General features: G+C 45.4%; 2 protein-coding genes across 2 annotated transcripts in view; both read left to right on the top strand.

Annotated features, from left to right (window-relative positions):
* LOC150041586 (sarcoma antigen 1-like) overlaps nt 1-15,578 on the top strand; it is a 45,551-nt gene that overhangs the window by 12,024 nt on the left and 17,949 nt on the right. The window lies entirely within an intron of this gene.
* On the top strand, nt 95-15,307 carry LOC150041587 (uncharacterized). The gene is made up of 10 exons (XM_090326560.1): nt 95-149; nt 1,564-1,709; nt 2,144-2,349; nt 2,440-2,632; nt 5,690-5,867; nt 6,424-6,639; nt 7,145-7,236; nt 11,163-11,319; nt 12,465-12,509; nt 13,691-15,307. The coding sequence occupies exons 1-10, from the start codon at nt 95-97 to the stop codon at nt 13,705-13,707; spliced, it is 1,305 nt and encodes a 434-aa protein (XP_090182686.1). The 3' UTR covers nt 13,708-15,307.

Here is a 15,578-nt window from a genome sequence, read left to right as displayed (position 1 = left end):
AAATGGTGCATGAGACAAAATGCGTGGCGACAGAGCCAAGGGTGCCTTGGGTCATGCTGCACGCCAGACTCGCGGCCCATGAGGCTCTGTACATATGCACACAAGTCCCGGTTCTCCAGAGGAGGAGCACGTGCTATCGCCAGGGTCAGGTTGGTGCTGCTGGCCACTGCCTGGGTGCCCTGGTCCCTCTATCCTTGGACGACAATATATCAAATTCCCCTGGGACGTAGCTACTCTAGAGGCTGAGATCTGAGCATGGCGGTTCAAAGCCAGCCTGGGCAGGAAAACCTGTCATTTTCTCCAATAAACTATTCCAACAAGCCGAAGCAGCACTGTGGTTCAGGTGGTAGAGAAAGTCCAAGGACAGTGCCCATCCCCGAGTTCAAGTCCCGGGAATGGCCACCTTTTGGGGACAAAGCTGCCCTGCACTGCCACCCCGGGCCACAGAGGGGCCCAAGTGCGAGGTGATCTGCACCTGGAGGCGGCCCTAGAGAGTCCTCCGGGGCAGGAGGCGGGCCGCTTCCTGCCATTTTAGAAGGGGCGTGGCCCTGCCCGCCATTTTAGAAGGGGCGTGGCCCTGCCCGCCATTTTACAAGGGGCGTGGCCCTGCCCGCCATTTTAGAAGGGGAGTGGCACTACGCGCCATTTTAGAAGGGGCGTGGCCTGCCTGCCATTTTAGAAAGGGAGTGGCCATGCCGCCATTTTAGAAGGGGCGTAGCCTGCCCGCCATTTTAGAAGGGGCGTGACCATGTCGCCATTTTAGAAGGGGCGTGGCCATGCCGCCCTTTTAGAAGGGGCGTGGCCCTGCCCGCCATTTTACAAGGGGCGTGGCCCTGCCCGCCATTTTAGAAGGGGAGTGGCACTACGCGCCATTTTAGAAGGGGCGTGGCCTGCCTGCCATTTTAGAAAGGGAGTGGCCATGCCGCCATTTTAGAAGGGGCGTGGCCTGCCCGCCATTTTAGAAGGGGCGTGACCATGTCGCCATTTTAGAAGGGGCGTGGCCATGCCGCCCTTTTAGAAGGGGCGTGGCCCTGCCCGCCATTTTAGAAGGGGAGTGGCACTACGCGCCATTTTAGAAGGGGCGTGGCCATGCCGCCATTTTAGAAGGGGCGTGGCCCTGCCGCCATTTTAGAAGGGGCGTGATCCTGCCCGCCATATTAGAAGGGGCGTGGCCCTGCCCGCCATTTTAGAAGGGGCGTGGCACTACGTGCCATTTTAGAAGGGGCGTGGCACTACGTGCCATTTTAGAAGGGGCGTAGCCATGCCGCCATTTTAGAAGGGGCGTGGCCCTGCCGCCATTTTAGAAGGGGCGTGATCCTGCCCGCCATATTAGAAGGGGCGTGGCCCTGCCCGCCATTTTAGGGGGGCGTGGCCATGCCGCCATTTTAGAAGGGGCGTGGCCCTGCCGCCATTTTAGAAGGGGCGTGATCCTGCCCGCCATATTAGAAGGGGCGTGGCCCTGCCCGCCATTTTAGAAGGGGCGTGACCATGCCGCCATTTTAGAAGGGGCGTGGCACTGGCCACCATTTTAGAAGGGGAGTGGCCATGCTCGTCATTTTTTAGAAGGGCGAGGCCTGCCCGCCATTTTAGAAGGGGCGTGGTCCTGCCCGCCATTTTGGAAGGGGCGTGGCACTGCCCGCCATTTTAGAAGGGGCGTGGCCCTGTCCGCCATTTTAGAAGGGGCGTGCCACTACCCGCCATTTTCGAAGGTGCGTGGCCATTCCCGCCATTTTAGAAGGGGCGTGGCCCTGCCGCCATTTTAGAAGGGGCGTGATCCTGCCCGCCATATTAGAAGGGGCGTGGCCCTGCCCGCCATTTTAGAAGGGGCGTGACCATGTCGCCATTTTAGAAGGGGCGTGGCCATGCCGCCCTTTTAGAAGGTGGCGTGGCACTACCCGCCATTTTAGAAAGGCAGCGTGCCACTACCCGCCATTTTAGAAGGGGCGTGGCCCTGCTGCCATTTTAGAAGGGGCGTGGCCCTACCCGTCATTTTAGAAAGGGCGTGGCACTACCCATCATTTTACAAGGGGCGTAGTACTACCCACCATTTTAGAAAGGCTGCGTGCCACTACCCGCCATTTTAGAAGGGGGCGTTGCACTACCCGCCATTTTCGAAGGTGCGTGGCCATTCCCGCCATTTTAGAAGGGGCGTGCCACTACCCGCCATTTTCGAAGGTGCGTGGCCATTCCCGCCATTTTAGAAGGGGCGTGGTCCTGCCCGCCATTTTGGAAGGGGCGTGGCACTGCCCGCCATTTTAGAGGGGGCGTGGCCCTGTCCGCCATTTTAGAAGGGGCGTGGCCCTGCCACCATTTTAGAAGGGGCGTGGCACTACCCGCCATTTTAGAAAGGCAACGTGCCACTACATCGCCATTTTAGAAAGGAGAAGTGTCACTACCCGCCATTTTGGAAGAGACGTGTGCCGTTTCCCGCCATTTCAGAATAGAGGCAAGCAGCTACCCCGCCATTTTAGAAGGGGGTGTGCCACTACTACGCCATTTTGGAAGAGAGATGTCCGATTTCCCTCCACTTCAGAAGGGAAGCAAGCTGCTACCCCGCCATTTTGGAAGAGAAGTGGGTCACTACCCCGCCATTTTAGAAGTGAGGCGTGCTGCTACTCAGCCATTTTGGAAGGTAGGCGCGCAGCTACCCCGCCATTTTGAAGGGGGCGTGTCCCTACTCCACTGTTTTATAAGGGCAGCGCGTGGCTTCTCCGTCATTTTGGAGGTGCTCGCGGTCTCTCCACTTCAGGTCGGCATTTTGGCCATAGATAGGTAAGTACTGGGAGAAAACTCTGTGCCCGGGAATCTCAATGTGCCCTGCAGCGTAGGTGCGTCACTTGCTCCCAGGTCTACCGGGTGGGTTTACTTCATGGGTCCTCTAAGGTGTTTGCCGCCACACCTGCGGGTTCACTCGACGGACCCCGAAGGCTTCTCCTGGGGCCTTTGGCGGGTTCTGTGGGAGAGGTCTGCTTCTGGGGCCGTGGTTGGGGCGTCGAGAGAAAGGCTCACCCTTGGACCTTTACCGCAGGTTCTGTGGGGAGGGGGTTCCGTGAGGTGGGGGTGCTCCGGGCCTGGGGTAGGGAGATGAAGGCTTTCTTTCAGGCCGTTTCATGGGTTCTATGGCTGGGGGGGGTGCTCTGGGGCATGGCTAAGGCATCGAATGGGAGGCTTCCTTTTGGGCCTTTATTGAGGGTTCTGTGGGGCAAGGAGTGAGCGGGGTGGGTTTCTGGTACCCTGGGTGGGAGGTCGGGCAAAAGTCTTCCTCTGGAGTCTTATTGCTGGCTTTGTGGAATGGTGGTGCAGCTTGAGGCCATGGATGGGACATCATTCGGAAGTCTTCCCCTTGGGCCCTGAACTGCGTTTCTGAGGCATCTTTACGGTATCAAGCCAAAGATTTCTTTGACCCTTTCTTGGGGTCTGTGAGGGAGGGCAGGGCGCTAGGCTCTGGGGCCGTGGTTGGGGGTGTTGAGTAGAAAGTTTCTCCTTGGGCCCTTAGCACGGATTCTATGGGGCTAGAAGTGGGGGGGGGGTGTCTGGGGCTGTGGTTGGGGCGTGGAGTAGAAGGCTTCTCGGACTTTTTCGCGGGTTCTGTGACGCGAGGTGGGGGGGCGAGTCTTGTGTGGGGCGGGGCATAGAGCAGAAGGGTTCTCCTAGGGACCTTACCACGGGTTGTGTGGGGCGAGGAGTTAGGAGGGGGGCCTCTGTGAGGCTGTGTTTGCGGCAAGGAGTGGAAGGCACCTCGGGCCCTTTCACGGGTTCTGTGCAGGAGGGGGGGGTGCTTGAGCCATTGTTGGGGCATTGAGCGAAAGGCTTACCCTTGGGCCCTTATCGCATTTCTGTGGGGTGGGGCATAGAGCAGAAGGCTTTCCCTTGGGCTTGTACCACGGATTCTGTGGGACAAGGAGTTGGGGGGGGGTCTCTGGGGCTGTGTTTTGGGCATGGAGTGGAAAGCTTCTCAGGCCCTTTCGCGGGTTCTGTGGCAACGGGGAAGGGCAGTTGGGGCGTTGAGTGGAAGGATTCCCCTTGGCCCCTTATTACGGGTTCTGCGAGGCGGAGTATGGGAGTCGGGTTTCGGGTGGGGCTGCGTATAGAACCGAAGGCTTCCCTTTGAGCCCTTACCGGGGGTTCTGTGACGCTGGGAGTGGGGGTCAGGGTGGATCTTAGGGGGCGGGGCATAGACAAGGTTTCCCTTTGGGCCCTTACCATGTATCCTGTGGGGCAGGGAGTTTGGGGGACGGGTCTTGGGCCGTGATTGGGGCATGGAGCAGAAGGCTTCTGCTTGGGCCCTTTCGTAGGTTCTGTGGGAGGTGGGGGAGGGCCTGGGCCTTGGAGCCATGGTTGAGATGTCATTTGGAAGGCTTCTGCTTGGGCCCTTATAGCAGGTTCTGTGGGTCTCTGGGGGCGTGGTTGGGGTATAGATTGGAAGGCTTCTTCATGGGCCCTTTCGTGCGTTCTGCAGGGGGGGGTGAGACTCTGGGGACGTGGTTAGCGCGTTGAGCCCAAGGTTCCCCTTGAGCCCTTTTGCCGATTCTGTGTAGGTGGGGGAAGGCTCTGGAGCTGTGGTTGGAGAATCAGGAGGAGAAAGGCTTCCCCTTGGGCCCTTATCTGGAGATCTGGGGCATGATTGGGATGTTGAGTGGAAGACTTCCCCTTGAATCCTTTTACAGGTTTTGTGGGAGGGGTTGCTCTGGGGTGTGGTTAGGGCGTTGAGTAGAAGGCTTCCCCTTGGGTTCTGTGCGTTGGGGGACTCTGGAGCCATGGTTGGGGGTCAGTGTTCGTATCTTTATGGGCCTTTTCCAAATGGCTCTTTAGCTCTGGGGAAAATAAGTTGGGGGGAAGGGGTGGTCCTTCGTCCTAGGGTGGCCAAATGCTCCCGTGGGATGACACGACCCACCTGCCTCTTCCTTATTCTTGGCACCTTCTGGAGGATTCCAGAACTATGGCTTCCTTCCAGAATGGTGGCTTGGGCAGCTCTCCCAACTGGTGAGGGGTCTTCCCTGAGGAAGCTTGCTGAGTTTTCTCGGCTTGGCACTGGTGGTATGTGGTGCATCTCTGGCCCTGCCCTAAGCTGACGTGGGCGATGGGGTCTGGGGGTATGTTTCTGGAGGGGTACCTGGGACCTCTACCACTAGGCCATGCTCCAGGTCCCTAGTCTTTTCTTTTTAAATCCTTGTTTATGTGTTGGTGTCAGGTTTATGTTGATCTTGTAAATTAGTTGATGTTTAGTGTTTTTTGTCTTAATTTTAGGAAACAGTTTGTTAATTGTTCATGTTTCTCCTGAAGTGTGTGTGTGTGTGTGTGTGTGTGTGTGTGTACGCGTGCATGCACATGCACTCAGAGTATTGACCTCGGGGTCTCTAGCTCTTATTTGGCTTTTTTCCTCACTACTTAAAATACGCCATTCAGATGTCAGCCTCCTGACATCTAGAATTACAGCACTGGACTAAGTTCCAGCTTTTAGCACATTATGAATATAAGTACCATCACCATCATTCTCTTATATAGGATCTGTAACCTTTCAGAAGAGTGTCCTTCTGCTCTGCCACATTTAGTGTTTCTATGCATTCCTGACTGTTCAGTGATTCACCATGTCACTCACAATCTTTCCCTGGAAGATTTTCGTCTTTTTTGCAGTTTTGTGGTCATTGAATTTTGTCATAGATGGAATATGTCCATTGCTATTTTCCAGGACATAATGGCTGACCATGCAGGTGAGAATTCTGAAAAGCCTAAGAGGGAGTTGAAACCAGTTAAAGGTATCATGGGTCCTCCACCAACACCTAAGAGGAGATATACTAAGGCTGTTATGTCCAAGATTCTGTTGGGAGAGGAAGAATCCAAACTTGAGATCAAGGCAAAAGGAGAAGGTAATTGTATCTTTGGTGGATAAGCAATCATCTGCATATGTTTACAAGGAAAGAGATGTACCTGAAATGAAAATTTTGAGAATTGCTGTGAGCATAAAGAGTTCCCTGTAGCTGAGATAGAGGTCAGATTTCACACAGTAAGGCAATGCATTACCCTTCAGGTCCTGCTTAGATTCTGAGGACACGAGGTGGAGCTGTCTTATTGCGTGCTAAAGTCTAATTCTCAAGCCTGAGATAGCTAGATAAATATCCTGGTCTGAAATAAATCACTTTATCAGAAAAGAACCACATAGATATGTTTATAGCATGAGGAAACCCTTCTACCCCAACAGCTCAGCTTATGAATTTTTTTTCCAGTCCTGGCTTGAACTCAGGGCTTGAGCACTGTCCTTGAGCTTTCTCAAGGCTAGAGCTCTACCACTTGTGTCACAGAACCATGTCCAGCTTTTTTCTTAATATATGTGGTAGCAAGGTATCGAACCCGGTCTTCGTGCATGCTAGGAAAGCACTCTAGCACTAGGCCAAAAACCCAGCCCCTGTGAATTTTGTTTTTCAGGTGCTGCTTTCAGTCAAGAGTCCCGTAAGCAGCCCATGGAGAAGAATGAGGGCTCATCTGAAGCCTTGTTGAAGAAAAGTACTCCATCAGAGCTTAAGGAGATAGCCGGAGGCAGTGCTGAGCCCAGTCCACTGGGTGCTGTGTGTGAAGACTCCACTGGTAGCAAACCTAGTGGTAACACAGTTGGGGAATTTAAAAGGATTGAATTCTTTACAGGTGACACAAAGTTGAAGCAATGACTGCATTATATGTGATAGATGATTTCATGACAGAAAGTCCTGAAGTAGTAAATGCTGATAAAGAATGTATGTTCATGAAAGAAAAATGTTTAAAAGAAAGAAAATTAGGGAAGAATAGTGATAAAAAAACCCGTAGCTGTCATTTTATTATGCTAGATAGTTGACAACTGTATGAGGAGAGGAACCCTTTCCCACAATTAAATCATTTTACATGATGGGATGGTTCATCTTTACTGGGACTAAAGAGCTTTGATAGACAATTTTCCTGTCTTTATATTTTATTTGGCTTGATGATTCTTCAGAGTTTTTTTCTGATTATTTTTTAATATCTCAGTTGAAGTAATTAAATCGGTTAGTCTTTCTGTGTCTCTATCTTACTGTGATGTTCTATAGCATGATGAATAGACAAGTATGTACCGTAATTGATTTGTGGTTCAACTTTATTTTTGAGAGCCCTTGAGGGATTTTTCTTGTCTCTTCAGGACAGGAAACCTTCTTACAGCTACTTCAGGAAGTTGAATATATGAAAGGAAGAGTAAAATTTGCTGAGCATACCATAAGTGAAGCGATAAAGGTGAGTGACAATTCAGTCTGTCCATGTTCTTTAGCCACCAGGCTCATGTAGGACCAGGACCAAGAAGTTGAGAACAGCCTGCTTCAAGTTTTTTGATCCTTGGCCCTCACTGATGGCTAGTTAAGGCTGAGTCCACTGATGTTCATGTTGGTGTCTCCTAAGCTGACCTAACTTTCCAGGCCCACTCTGCTCTCTTGCCTCATTGTAGTTTGAGGTTACGTGAGTATTTATCCTCTCTTTGCCTTTACTCTGATGAATTTTAATAGCAGACCTTACCACATAAACATGAGTGCTGATCTCTCTTTCCCATCACCTACAGTGCCCATTGGGACATTGTTTCTTTGATGGTTTTATCTCTATATTCAGGACCAAAATCAGGATTTAGTTCAAAAGCATCTTGAGAAAATGCTGAAAAATCAATTTCTGTCTCAACAAAGATAATGAAATCCCAAACGCATAATTTCGTTTTGTTTAGGGACAAGTTAGAAGCTATAGTTTTCTGTGTTAGAGAATGTAGTGGGATAATGCTAAAGCCTAGTAGCAAGAGTTTAAGATTTACAATGGTTTATAATATTCTGAATCTCTATTAGTGTTTGGTTTAAAAAGGCATCCCTGTTTGTTGATATGCTTTTGTTTTGTTTTTGCCAGTCCTTAGGCTTGAGCTCAGGGCCTGAGCATTATCCCCACACTTCTTTTGCTCAAGGCTAGCACTCTACCACTTGAGCCACAGCACCACTTTGGACTTTTGCTGTGTGTGTGATACTGAGGAATCAAATCCAGGGCTTTCTGTGCATTCTAGTAAGCACTATCCCACTAGGCCATGCTCCTGGCCCATGCCTGAGCCTCTTAAGCACTGGGATTATAGGTTGATTCCCATCGTGTCAGTATCCTCATTTGTTTATAGTTATCAGATAGCCATGATGCCTGGAACAGTGAGACAATTCATACATCATTTGTCACATTTTCTGTGCCATTCCATATCCTGAATGATTTGAGCCACTAAAAATGTTGGTAACTATCACAAGCTTAGGTTTTCAGTGAAGGAGGCTCTTAACAGTCCAGTCACAGTATTGCTCGGCTTTTATACTGAATAACATTATTTTTGAGGCAACAGTAATGGAGACTCTTGTAAATCACTTTTCTAGTGATATCTTATGAGAAAGTAACCCAATACCCAATGTATCCATGTAGGATCCATCAGTGGGCATTTTTTTTGAGACTAGATCTTGCTATGCAATCCAGGCTGGCTTGAGAAATTATTGTTGTAGTCTTAAGTGTCTCTGAACTCTTTTAATCTTTTTTATTAAAGAATTTATTAACATTGATTTTTACTTTATATTTCAAATGACATGTTAAACAAGTATTCAAGAAGGGAATTTCTATATACAATCACTGGCATTTAGTTTTTAGAACATAATCAAAATTAGGCTGAGGGTTTTTATGTCATAGCTACATATTAATGTATGTAATAAAACATTATGTCTATAGAGTCATAAGTTTTTATGTCTATGTAGTTGTGTTTATATTTCCAGTACCATGTCCATAGTATTGGGTATGCAACTATTGAGTCCTCACTCTTGTACTGTTTGGATCTAATAGACATATATTAAGGATACCATGCACCTTTTGTTCCTTTGGTCTTGACTTGTCTCACTCTACATGATTCACTCTAGATTCATCCACTTCCCTGCAAATGCCACTATTTTATCTTGTCTGTTGGCTATGTAGAATTCCATTGTATATATATACCACATTTTCTGTATCCATTCATCTGCAGGTAGGGCATCTGGAATGTTTCCATCACCTGACTATTGTGAATAGTGCAAAGATAAACATAGCTGAACAGGTGTCCTTGGGTTATGGTGTTCAGGATAGATGCCCAGAAGTGGTATGGCAGGATTGTAGGCAAGGTCAATTTTCAGTTATTTAAGAAACCTCCACACTGCTTTCCAGAGTGGCTGAACTAGTTTACAATCCCACCAGCAGTGCAGTAGGGTTCCTTTTTCTCCACAACCCCGCCAGCACCTGTCATTGTCTGAATTCAAAATCTTGGCCATTCTTGTTGGGGTAAGGTGGTATCTTAGGGTTGTTTTTATTTGCATTTTCTTTTCTTCTTTTTGACACAGCATTTGAATGTTGAAAATACATGATCCATCAATTATGACCACAAATAAGTTTTCTGGAGAGAGGGCTGGTTAGTGCTAATGATTTATCTCATGACCTTGAGCTAAATAGGCATAGTTAGTTATCATACACAAAGGGATTACAGCTACATAAGACATATAATGAATACATTTCTTTTTTGGACAATGATACTCCTTACTTTTTCCAAATTTCCAAGTTGTATAGTTCATTTTCAGTATAGAATCTAGTGAGTACCACTGTTCCATTTGTTCATCTTTTGCCCCTCCATTTATGTGCCCAAATCCTTTTTGTGTTATTTTTTGGTATGGTTTTCCTTTGTTCCTTAGTGGCCAGGGATTAAATCTTCCTAGTGAGCTACGCCATTTAGCTTGGGATGCTAGAGCATCTCTTCCCTTACTGGTTTCAAATTTCACTCCTTCCTTGGAGTAATTTTAACTTTCTATTGAATATGATTCTCATTTGGATGAAAGACCTGTAATCATATAGTCAGTAGTTGGGCCTTCACTGGCCAGGTTTCATAGTTTCCAGAGAGGCTGCCCTTCCTGGGCATTGAGAACTGTTACTCTACTGAAGCATCTGCACACTAAAGGGATTTCTCTATTTCTCTAATAATATCAGGGTGAATCTTTGGAGAAAACTCCTTGGTGATGGAAGGGCAAGGGTGGTGGTTTTTTCTGTTTGTACAGCTGCATTACTTAAGACCCATACTTGTCTTTCTACCACAGTTACATGTGATAAATATCAGGCTTTGAGGAGGGTATGCCTGAGTCCTAGAAGTAGATTTCCATTAGATGTAATCCTGAAGCCTTGGGGGACTTGTTTGTGACCTGGGCTCTATCTCAAACCTAGATGAGGATGTTTTCTGGCTTTCTTTGCCTCATCTATGAGGTGCTTCTACCCTGAGGGCACATCCAACATTGTTTTGTGCTGTCTGAGTCTTGAAGTCAGGGCCTTGAGTGTTGTCTCTGAGCTTTTTTGCTCAAGGTAAATGAGACACAGCTCTACTTCTGGCTTTTTGGTGCTGCTGGAGATAAATTCTCACAGATGTTTCTGCCCCTGCTAGCTAGTCTTAAACTATGATGCTCAGATCTCAGCCACCAGAATAGCTGTAATTGCAGGCCTTGGTTATTTATAATGTTTAGGTTCTAAACAAATATAATTAATCATTATTATACAAACAGTTTCAAGATTTTTTCCCCCAAGATACAAGAGTTATTTTGTTTTGTTTAAAAACAATACCTATGTTAAAAAAATAATGGTCATATGATCAAGACTTATTAGGAATGTCTTATTTGCTTAAAAGTTATCTAAGGAAAGCAAAACTAATCTCTTTTTTGGCCTATTAAGTTCTCAGATTGTAAAACCCTAATAATTTTCTTTTAACTTTCTTGTTTTTGTGCTTCCCTGAAATTTTACATATGTGAGAAAATAGTATTTGCTTTGTGACACTGGCTTATTTCACTGATTATTTCCACTTCCATCCATTTTCCTAACCATGGTATCATTTTCTTCTTTATGGTTTAATAAAATTCATTGGCATAAATTTTTCACATCTTATGGACCATCCCTTTAAATTATCTTACAGTGAATTTAGGAACTTGGAGGGTAACCTTGCATTTGTCTTCTGTTTTGTATCTCTCTGGTTTCCTGAAGACTCAATGATGCAGTCACATGAAGGAAACGTCTTTCATAACTTTACCCTGGAAAATTTCAGTCCTGTTTTCAGTTTTATTCTAGCTTAATGCTATCCTTAATGTAATATGCCTATTGCTATTTTCCAGGAATTGGTGGCTTATGAAGCAAGTAAGAATTCAGCAAGGCCTGAAAATGAAATGTTTCCTATGAGTGTAGCCATGGATCTTCCACCACTACCCAAGCATCAATTGGCAGGAGAGAGAGGATTCTCTCTTGAGACTACAAATGATGGAAAAGGAAAAGGTAATCATATCTTTTGTCAGTGGATAGATAACTGCTTATCTGCCACAGGAAAGAAACTTCTATGATCTGAAGATCATATTCCTGCTTGTAGGACAGGAACAGTTTTTACTTTTGAAGCCAGTGCAGTCCTCATCAGCCCATGGTCATCTTCTGCTCCTACTTCAGCTTCCCAGATCATCAGCTTTCCTAGTACAATATTTGAGATACTGCCTCTTGGTTCACACACACCCTATTGTGAATAAGGCCCACAGTAACATCTTCATTTCACAGTATTTGGCCCAGTTGTCTACTCTATTCTTTGTCCTAACATTCTAGGACTTCCATTCTAGTTGGTTCTTTCCAACAATGGTAAATTCTTATCTTGGTCTTTTTCTCTTTCACTTTCTATTTTCTTTGAAGGTAAATGTAATAGTTTCCAAACAGCACATTTTTCTATTTTCTGGTTAACTCTGACATGATGTCACCAGTTAGCTGCAAGAGCTCTTTTCTATAAATCTACAACCAGAATGATGAAAACAAGCATTTAAATAATGACACTCTAGACTATGCTGAGAACAATCTTCCATGACATAAACATTCTCATCTTTCCACTGTGTACTTTGTGAATTCCTCACACATAACAGTCAGTGTATACTTCATAAGAGTAAATAGGCAGTATCTTTCTGTTGTTCACTGCTGAAGTCTAGCTTCTAATTGGTTACCTGGAATGTCAGACATGTGTAAGGGACATAGAGGTATCAGATTGGAGTGAAAAACACCCTACATAGACACAGAAGGGAATATGAGCTGAATCATTTCTATGGCATTTAGGTTATTATGGTACAAATATCACATGATGAATAACATGAAAATTAAGCCTTTTTTGCATGCAAATTATGTCAAGGCAACACAACAGATTACAAGGATCTCTAAAGAGTTGATTTGTAGCTTTTCTGTCCACCTAAGTTTCTCTATGGCATTCACAGATATAGAGGGCAACAGGGGGATTTATTATAAGATCTGTGCTGAAACCACCTTTTAAGCATCAGGTTTTTTGAAAACCCTTATCTTCTGACATCACTTTATGCCATAAGAAGCAACCGATGTGCATGTGGAGCCGTTAAACACTCCCACCTCACAGCTCATCCTCTTCATTTATTTTTCAGGTGTTAATGATGGCCAAGATGACCATGAGCAGCCCAAGGAGAAAGGTGAGGGCCCACATGAAAGTTCCTTGTGGAAAAGTCTTCCACCAAAGTTTATGCAGATGGCAGGAGGCTGTGCTTCCCCCAGTCCACTGGCTTCTGCATGTTCACAGCACTCCTTTGGTAGCAGTGAAAATGAGCTGCTTCTCAAATCTCATGATAACACAGTTGGGGAAGGGTATATGAGTAGCTATTTCTCTACAGGTAACCCTAAAGTTGAAACAATCACTATACCAGCTATGGTGCCTGATTGATAGCTAGCACATCCAAGGAAATCAAATTTGATATAAAATGTGAGCTAATAAAGGAAATTCAGAAGTTGAGAAAAAGTAAATGGGAAGAATGGTTCATGATGAACTGGGTGAGATGGGAACATGGTCAAATAAGGGTATCTGGCAAGCTGCTTTAGGAAAGGAAAGTCTAACATTTTTACATTTTCACAATTTATGTTTGTTCCTCTTTACTGTGACTAATGTGTGCTATAGACTTTGCTTCTTTCAATTCTAGTTTTACTTGATCATTGTTAAAATTTCCTGATTAGTATGGAGTAGTTTCTAAAATGAAGTTTTTAAAACATGCGCTCACAAACATAAAAGTATTCACACACAAACTCAAACTGTAACTTTCTGCCGTGATGCATATTGATATAGGTCTGCAACAAAAATGACTTCATTTTTGAGAACCACTGAAAGTTTTTGTTTTTTCAGAATATGAAAGTATCTTTCCATTGCTTCACAAAGGGCAAGGAACTCTGGCGGGGACAAAAGAACTCTTTGAGTATGCTTATCAAGGAAGCATTAAGTTGGGAGGGTAGCAACTGTCAGTTTTCTATTAGTAACCTAGCTCTTGTAGGTCCAGGAATGGGGTATACAGAAGCCCTTTTTCTGAGTTTTCTAATCACTGGCTGTCACTCACAGTTAAGTCTGACTCTTCTGATGTTTCTGTTGGTATCTTCTGAGCCCGACTTAGCTTTCCAGGTCCAAAGTGTCCCCTTGTATCCTTGAAATCTGACCTTAGCAGGGCATCAGTTCTCAGCTAACAGTCCTTATTTGTTCTGACATTTGCATGCCAAGTCACATTACATTCTGAAAGGTCCACATTACTTTCTGCTCCATGGTAAACAATGTTTCTCAACTCATTGGTTGTTTGGGTGTCTTTTATTTGCTGATGTTTTTCTTTATTTTCAGATGCTGATGATGTTTAATTCAGTGCCTTGAGAAGATAATGAAGAAAATGAACACTGGTGCCCACAAATGAAGACCTTACATACAATCTTGTTATGACATTGATCAGTAAAATACCAGAAGTATTTTGCTGTATTAGAGAAGATGGCAGGCTAATGCTGAAGTTAGTTTTCAAGTGTTAAGACAATTGCATTCTAGAGGCTAAGAAAAAGAAGTGAACATTTGTTTCGTGAATTTCTGTTAATAAAAATTGCTTGGGCCCTGTGTATTTGGTACAGGCTTTTGTGCATTTATTTGTTTCCTTATGTGTGCTGGAGGTGTTATTATCTAATTGGGTCATCAGTCCTATTGCCCTCCTGGTCTCTGCAATAGGTATCATGGATAGTATATATAACTATTTTTTAGGATTATGTGTTTTGTGCTAATATTTTTTGGGACAGATTCTCTATGTATCTCCAGTGACCTAAAACTCAATTCTGCATCCATGTAGACTTGAACTCCTAATGCATATGCCTCAGGATCTTAAGTGCTGGAATTAGAGGTGTGGGCTACCACGGCTGGATTTTCTGTCCATTATGCATTCATATTGTCTCAACCCTAAACATGACATTATATCTGGTATGGGACAATAGGATTGTTCACAACCAATTCACTAAAGATTCTAGGCCATTAAATGTTCTGTCTGAATTGGTTGTATGAAATGTTCTCTTCATTGTTACCACAAAAGTCAGGCATTCAGAGAAGGGCTCTAAGATACTCCCAACATGCTGTTTTTCAGCCCTTGTACTCAATTTCAGTTTTCTTTATTCCAAGGGTTATAACTGCACACTATTCTACGAAGCAATTTGTTCATGATTGTCTTATTTATCCAAAGTGTCAGCCTCTGCTTGAGGCTAGCTCTACCACTTGAGCCACAGTGCCACTTCTGTTTGTATGTGTATGTGGGGGGGTATTTTATTGGTCAATTGTGGAACTTGAACTTAGGGCCCCTGGCGTTGTCCCTGAGCCTCTCTGTCCTCAAGGTCAGGACGCTTACTGCTTGAGCCAGAGCACCACTCACAGCTTTTACTGTTAATGTGTTACTGAGGAATCAAACCCAGGGCTTCATGCATGCTAGGCCAACACTATCACTAAGCCACATTCCTAGCTCTCATCTCAGGTTTTTAAATGATTCATTGAAGATAAGAGTCTCATGGGGACCTTTCTACCTGAGATGACTTCAAACTATGATCCTCAGATGTCAGCCTCCTGAGTAGCAAGGGTTACAGGCATGAGCCAGTGGCACCCTACTATTGTGCCTTTTTTTGTTAGTCTTGGGGCTTGAACTCAGGACCTGAGTACTGTCCCTGATCTGCTTTTGCCAAAAGTTAATACTCTACCACTGTTGGGCAACGACTGTGGGGTCAGTGACCTTGGACCTGCACAATTGAGTAGACAAGGAAGTAAGTTCTTATCTTGATTTTGGGCTGTGTCAATAGCTTCTCATTTAACCTATTTGGGACTTGATAGCTTCTCATTTAACCTGTTTGGGACTTGATTGCTTCTCATTCAACCTATTTGAGACTTGATACTGTTTGTAGGAATGTAGCCTCTGGCAGTTCCCTAGTTTAAAGAAGTGTATTTAAGATTGAGAACTAGAAATAAACTGGGCTACAGTCTTGGGCTACAGGCTTCTTAAGCTGTGGCTCCTGATTTGGGCTGTAGCCCTCCCGAACCCCATCTGTTTGTCTCTCTTCTATTTTTTCCTAGTCCCTGCCCCCTATTTCAGGAATCCCAATTTGCAAACCCTGGTTTGCTGCCGGCTGGCCCCGGCATACCACTTGAGCCACAGCACCACTTCAGGCTTTTTCTGTGTATATAGTACTGAGGAACTGAACCCAGGGCTTCTTGA

This window comes from Megascapheus bottae, chromosome X (assembly GCF_031878675.1).
Source record: "Megascapheus bottae isolate mThoBot1 chromosome X, mThoBot2.hap1, whole genome shotgun sequence".
Classification (NCBI taxonomy): domain Eukaryota; kingdom Metazoa; phylum Chordata; class Mammalia; order Rodentia; family Geomyidae; genus Megascapheus; species Megascapheus bottae.
The sequence above is the reverse complement of the archived record's forward strand: the minus strand, read 5'-3'. Positions and strand labels throughout refer to the sequence as shown.

Bases quoted from the DNA above. Each gene is read 5' to 3' on its own strand.
- LOC150041587 (XM_090326560.1), top strand. From the start codon at position 95: ATGCACACAAGTCCCGGTTCTCCAGAGGAGGAGCACGTGCTATCGCCA. The intron at 6,640-7,144 runs GTGACACAAAGT...TTGTCTCTTCAG, and splicing joins AAGGATTGAATTCTTTACAG to GACAGGAAACCTTCTTACAG. The intron at 7,237-11,162 runs GTGAGTGACAAT...GCTATTTTCCAG, and splicing joins CCATAAGTGAAGCGATAAAG to GAATTGGTGGCTTATGAAGC.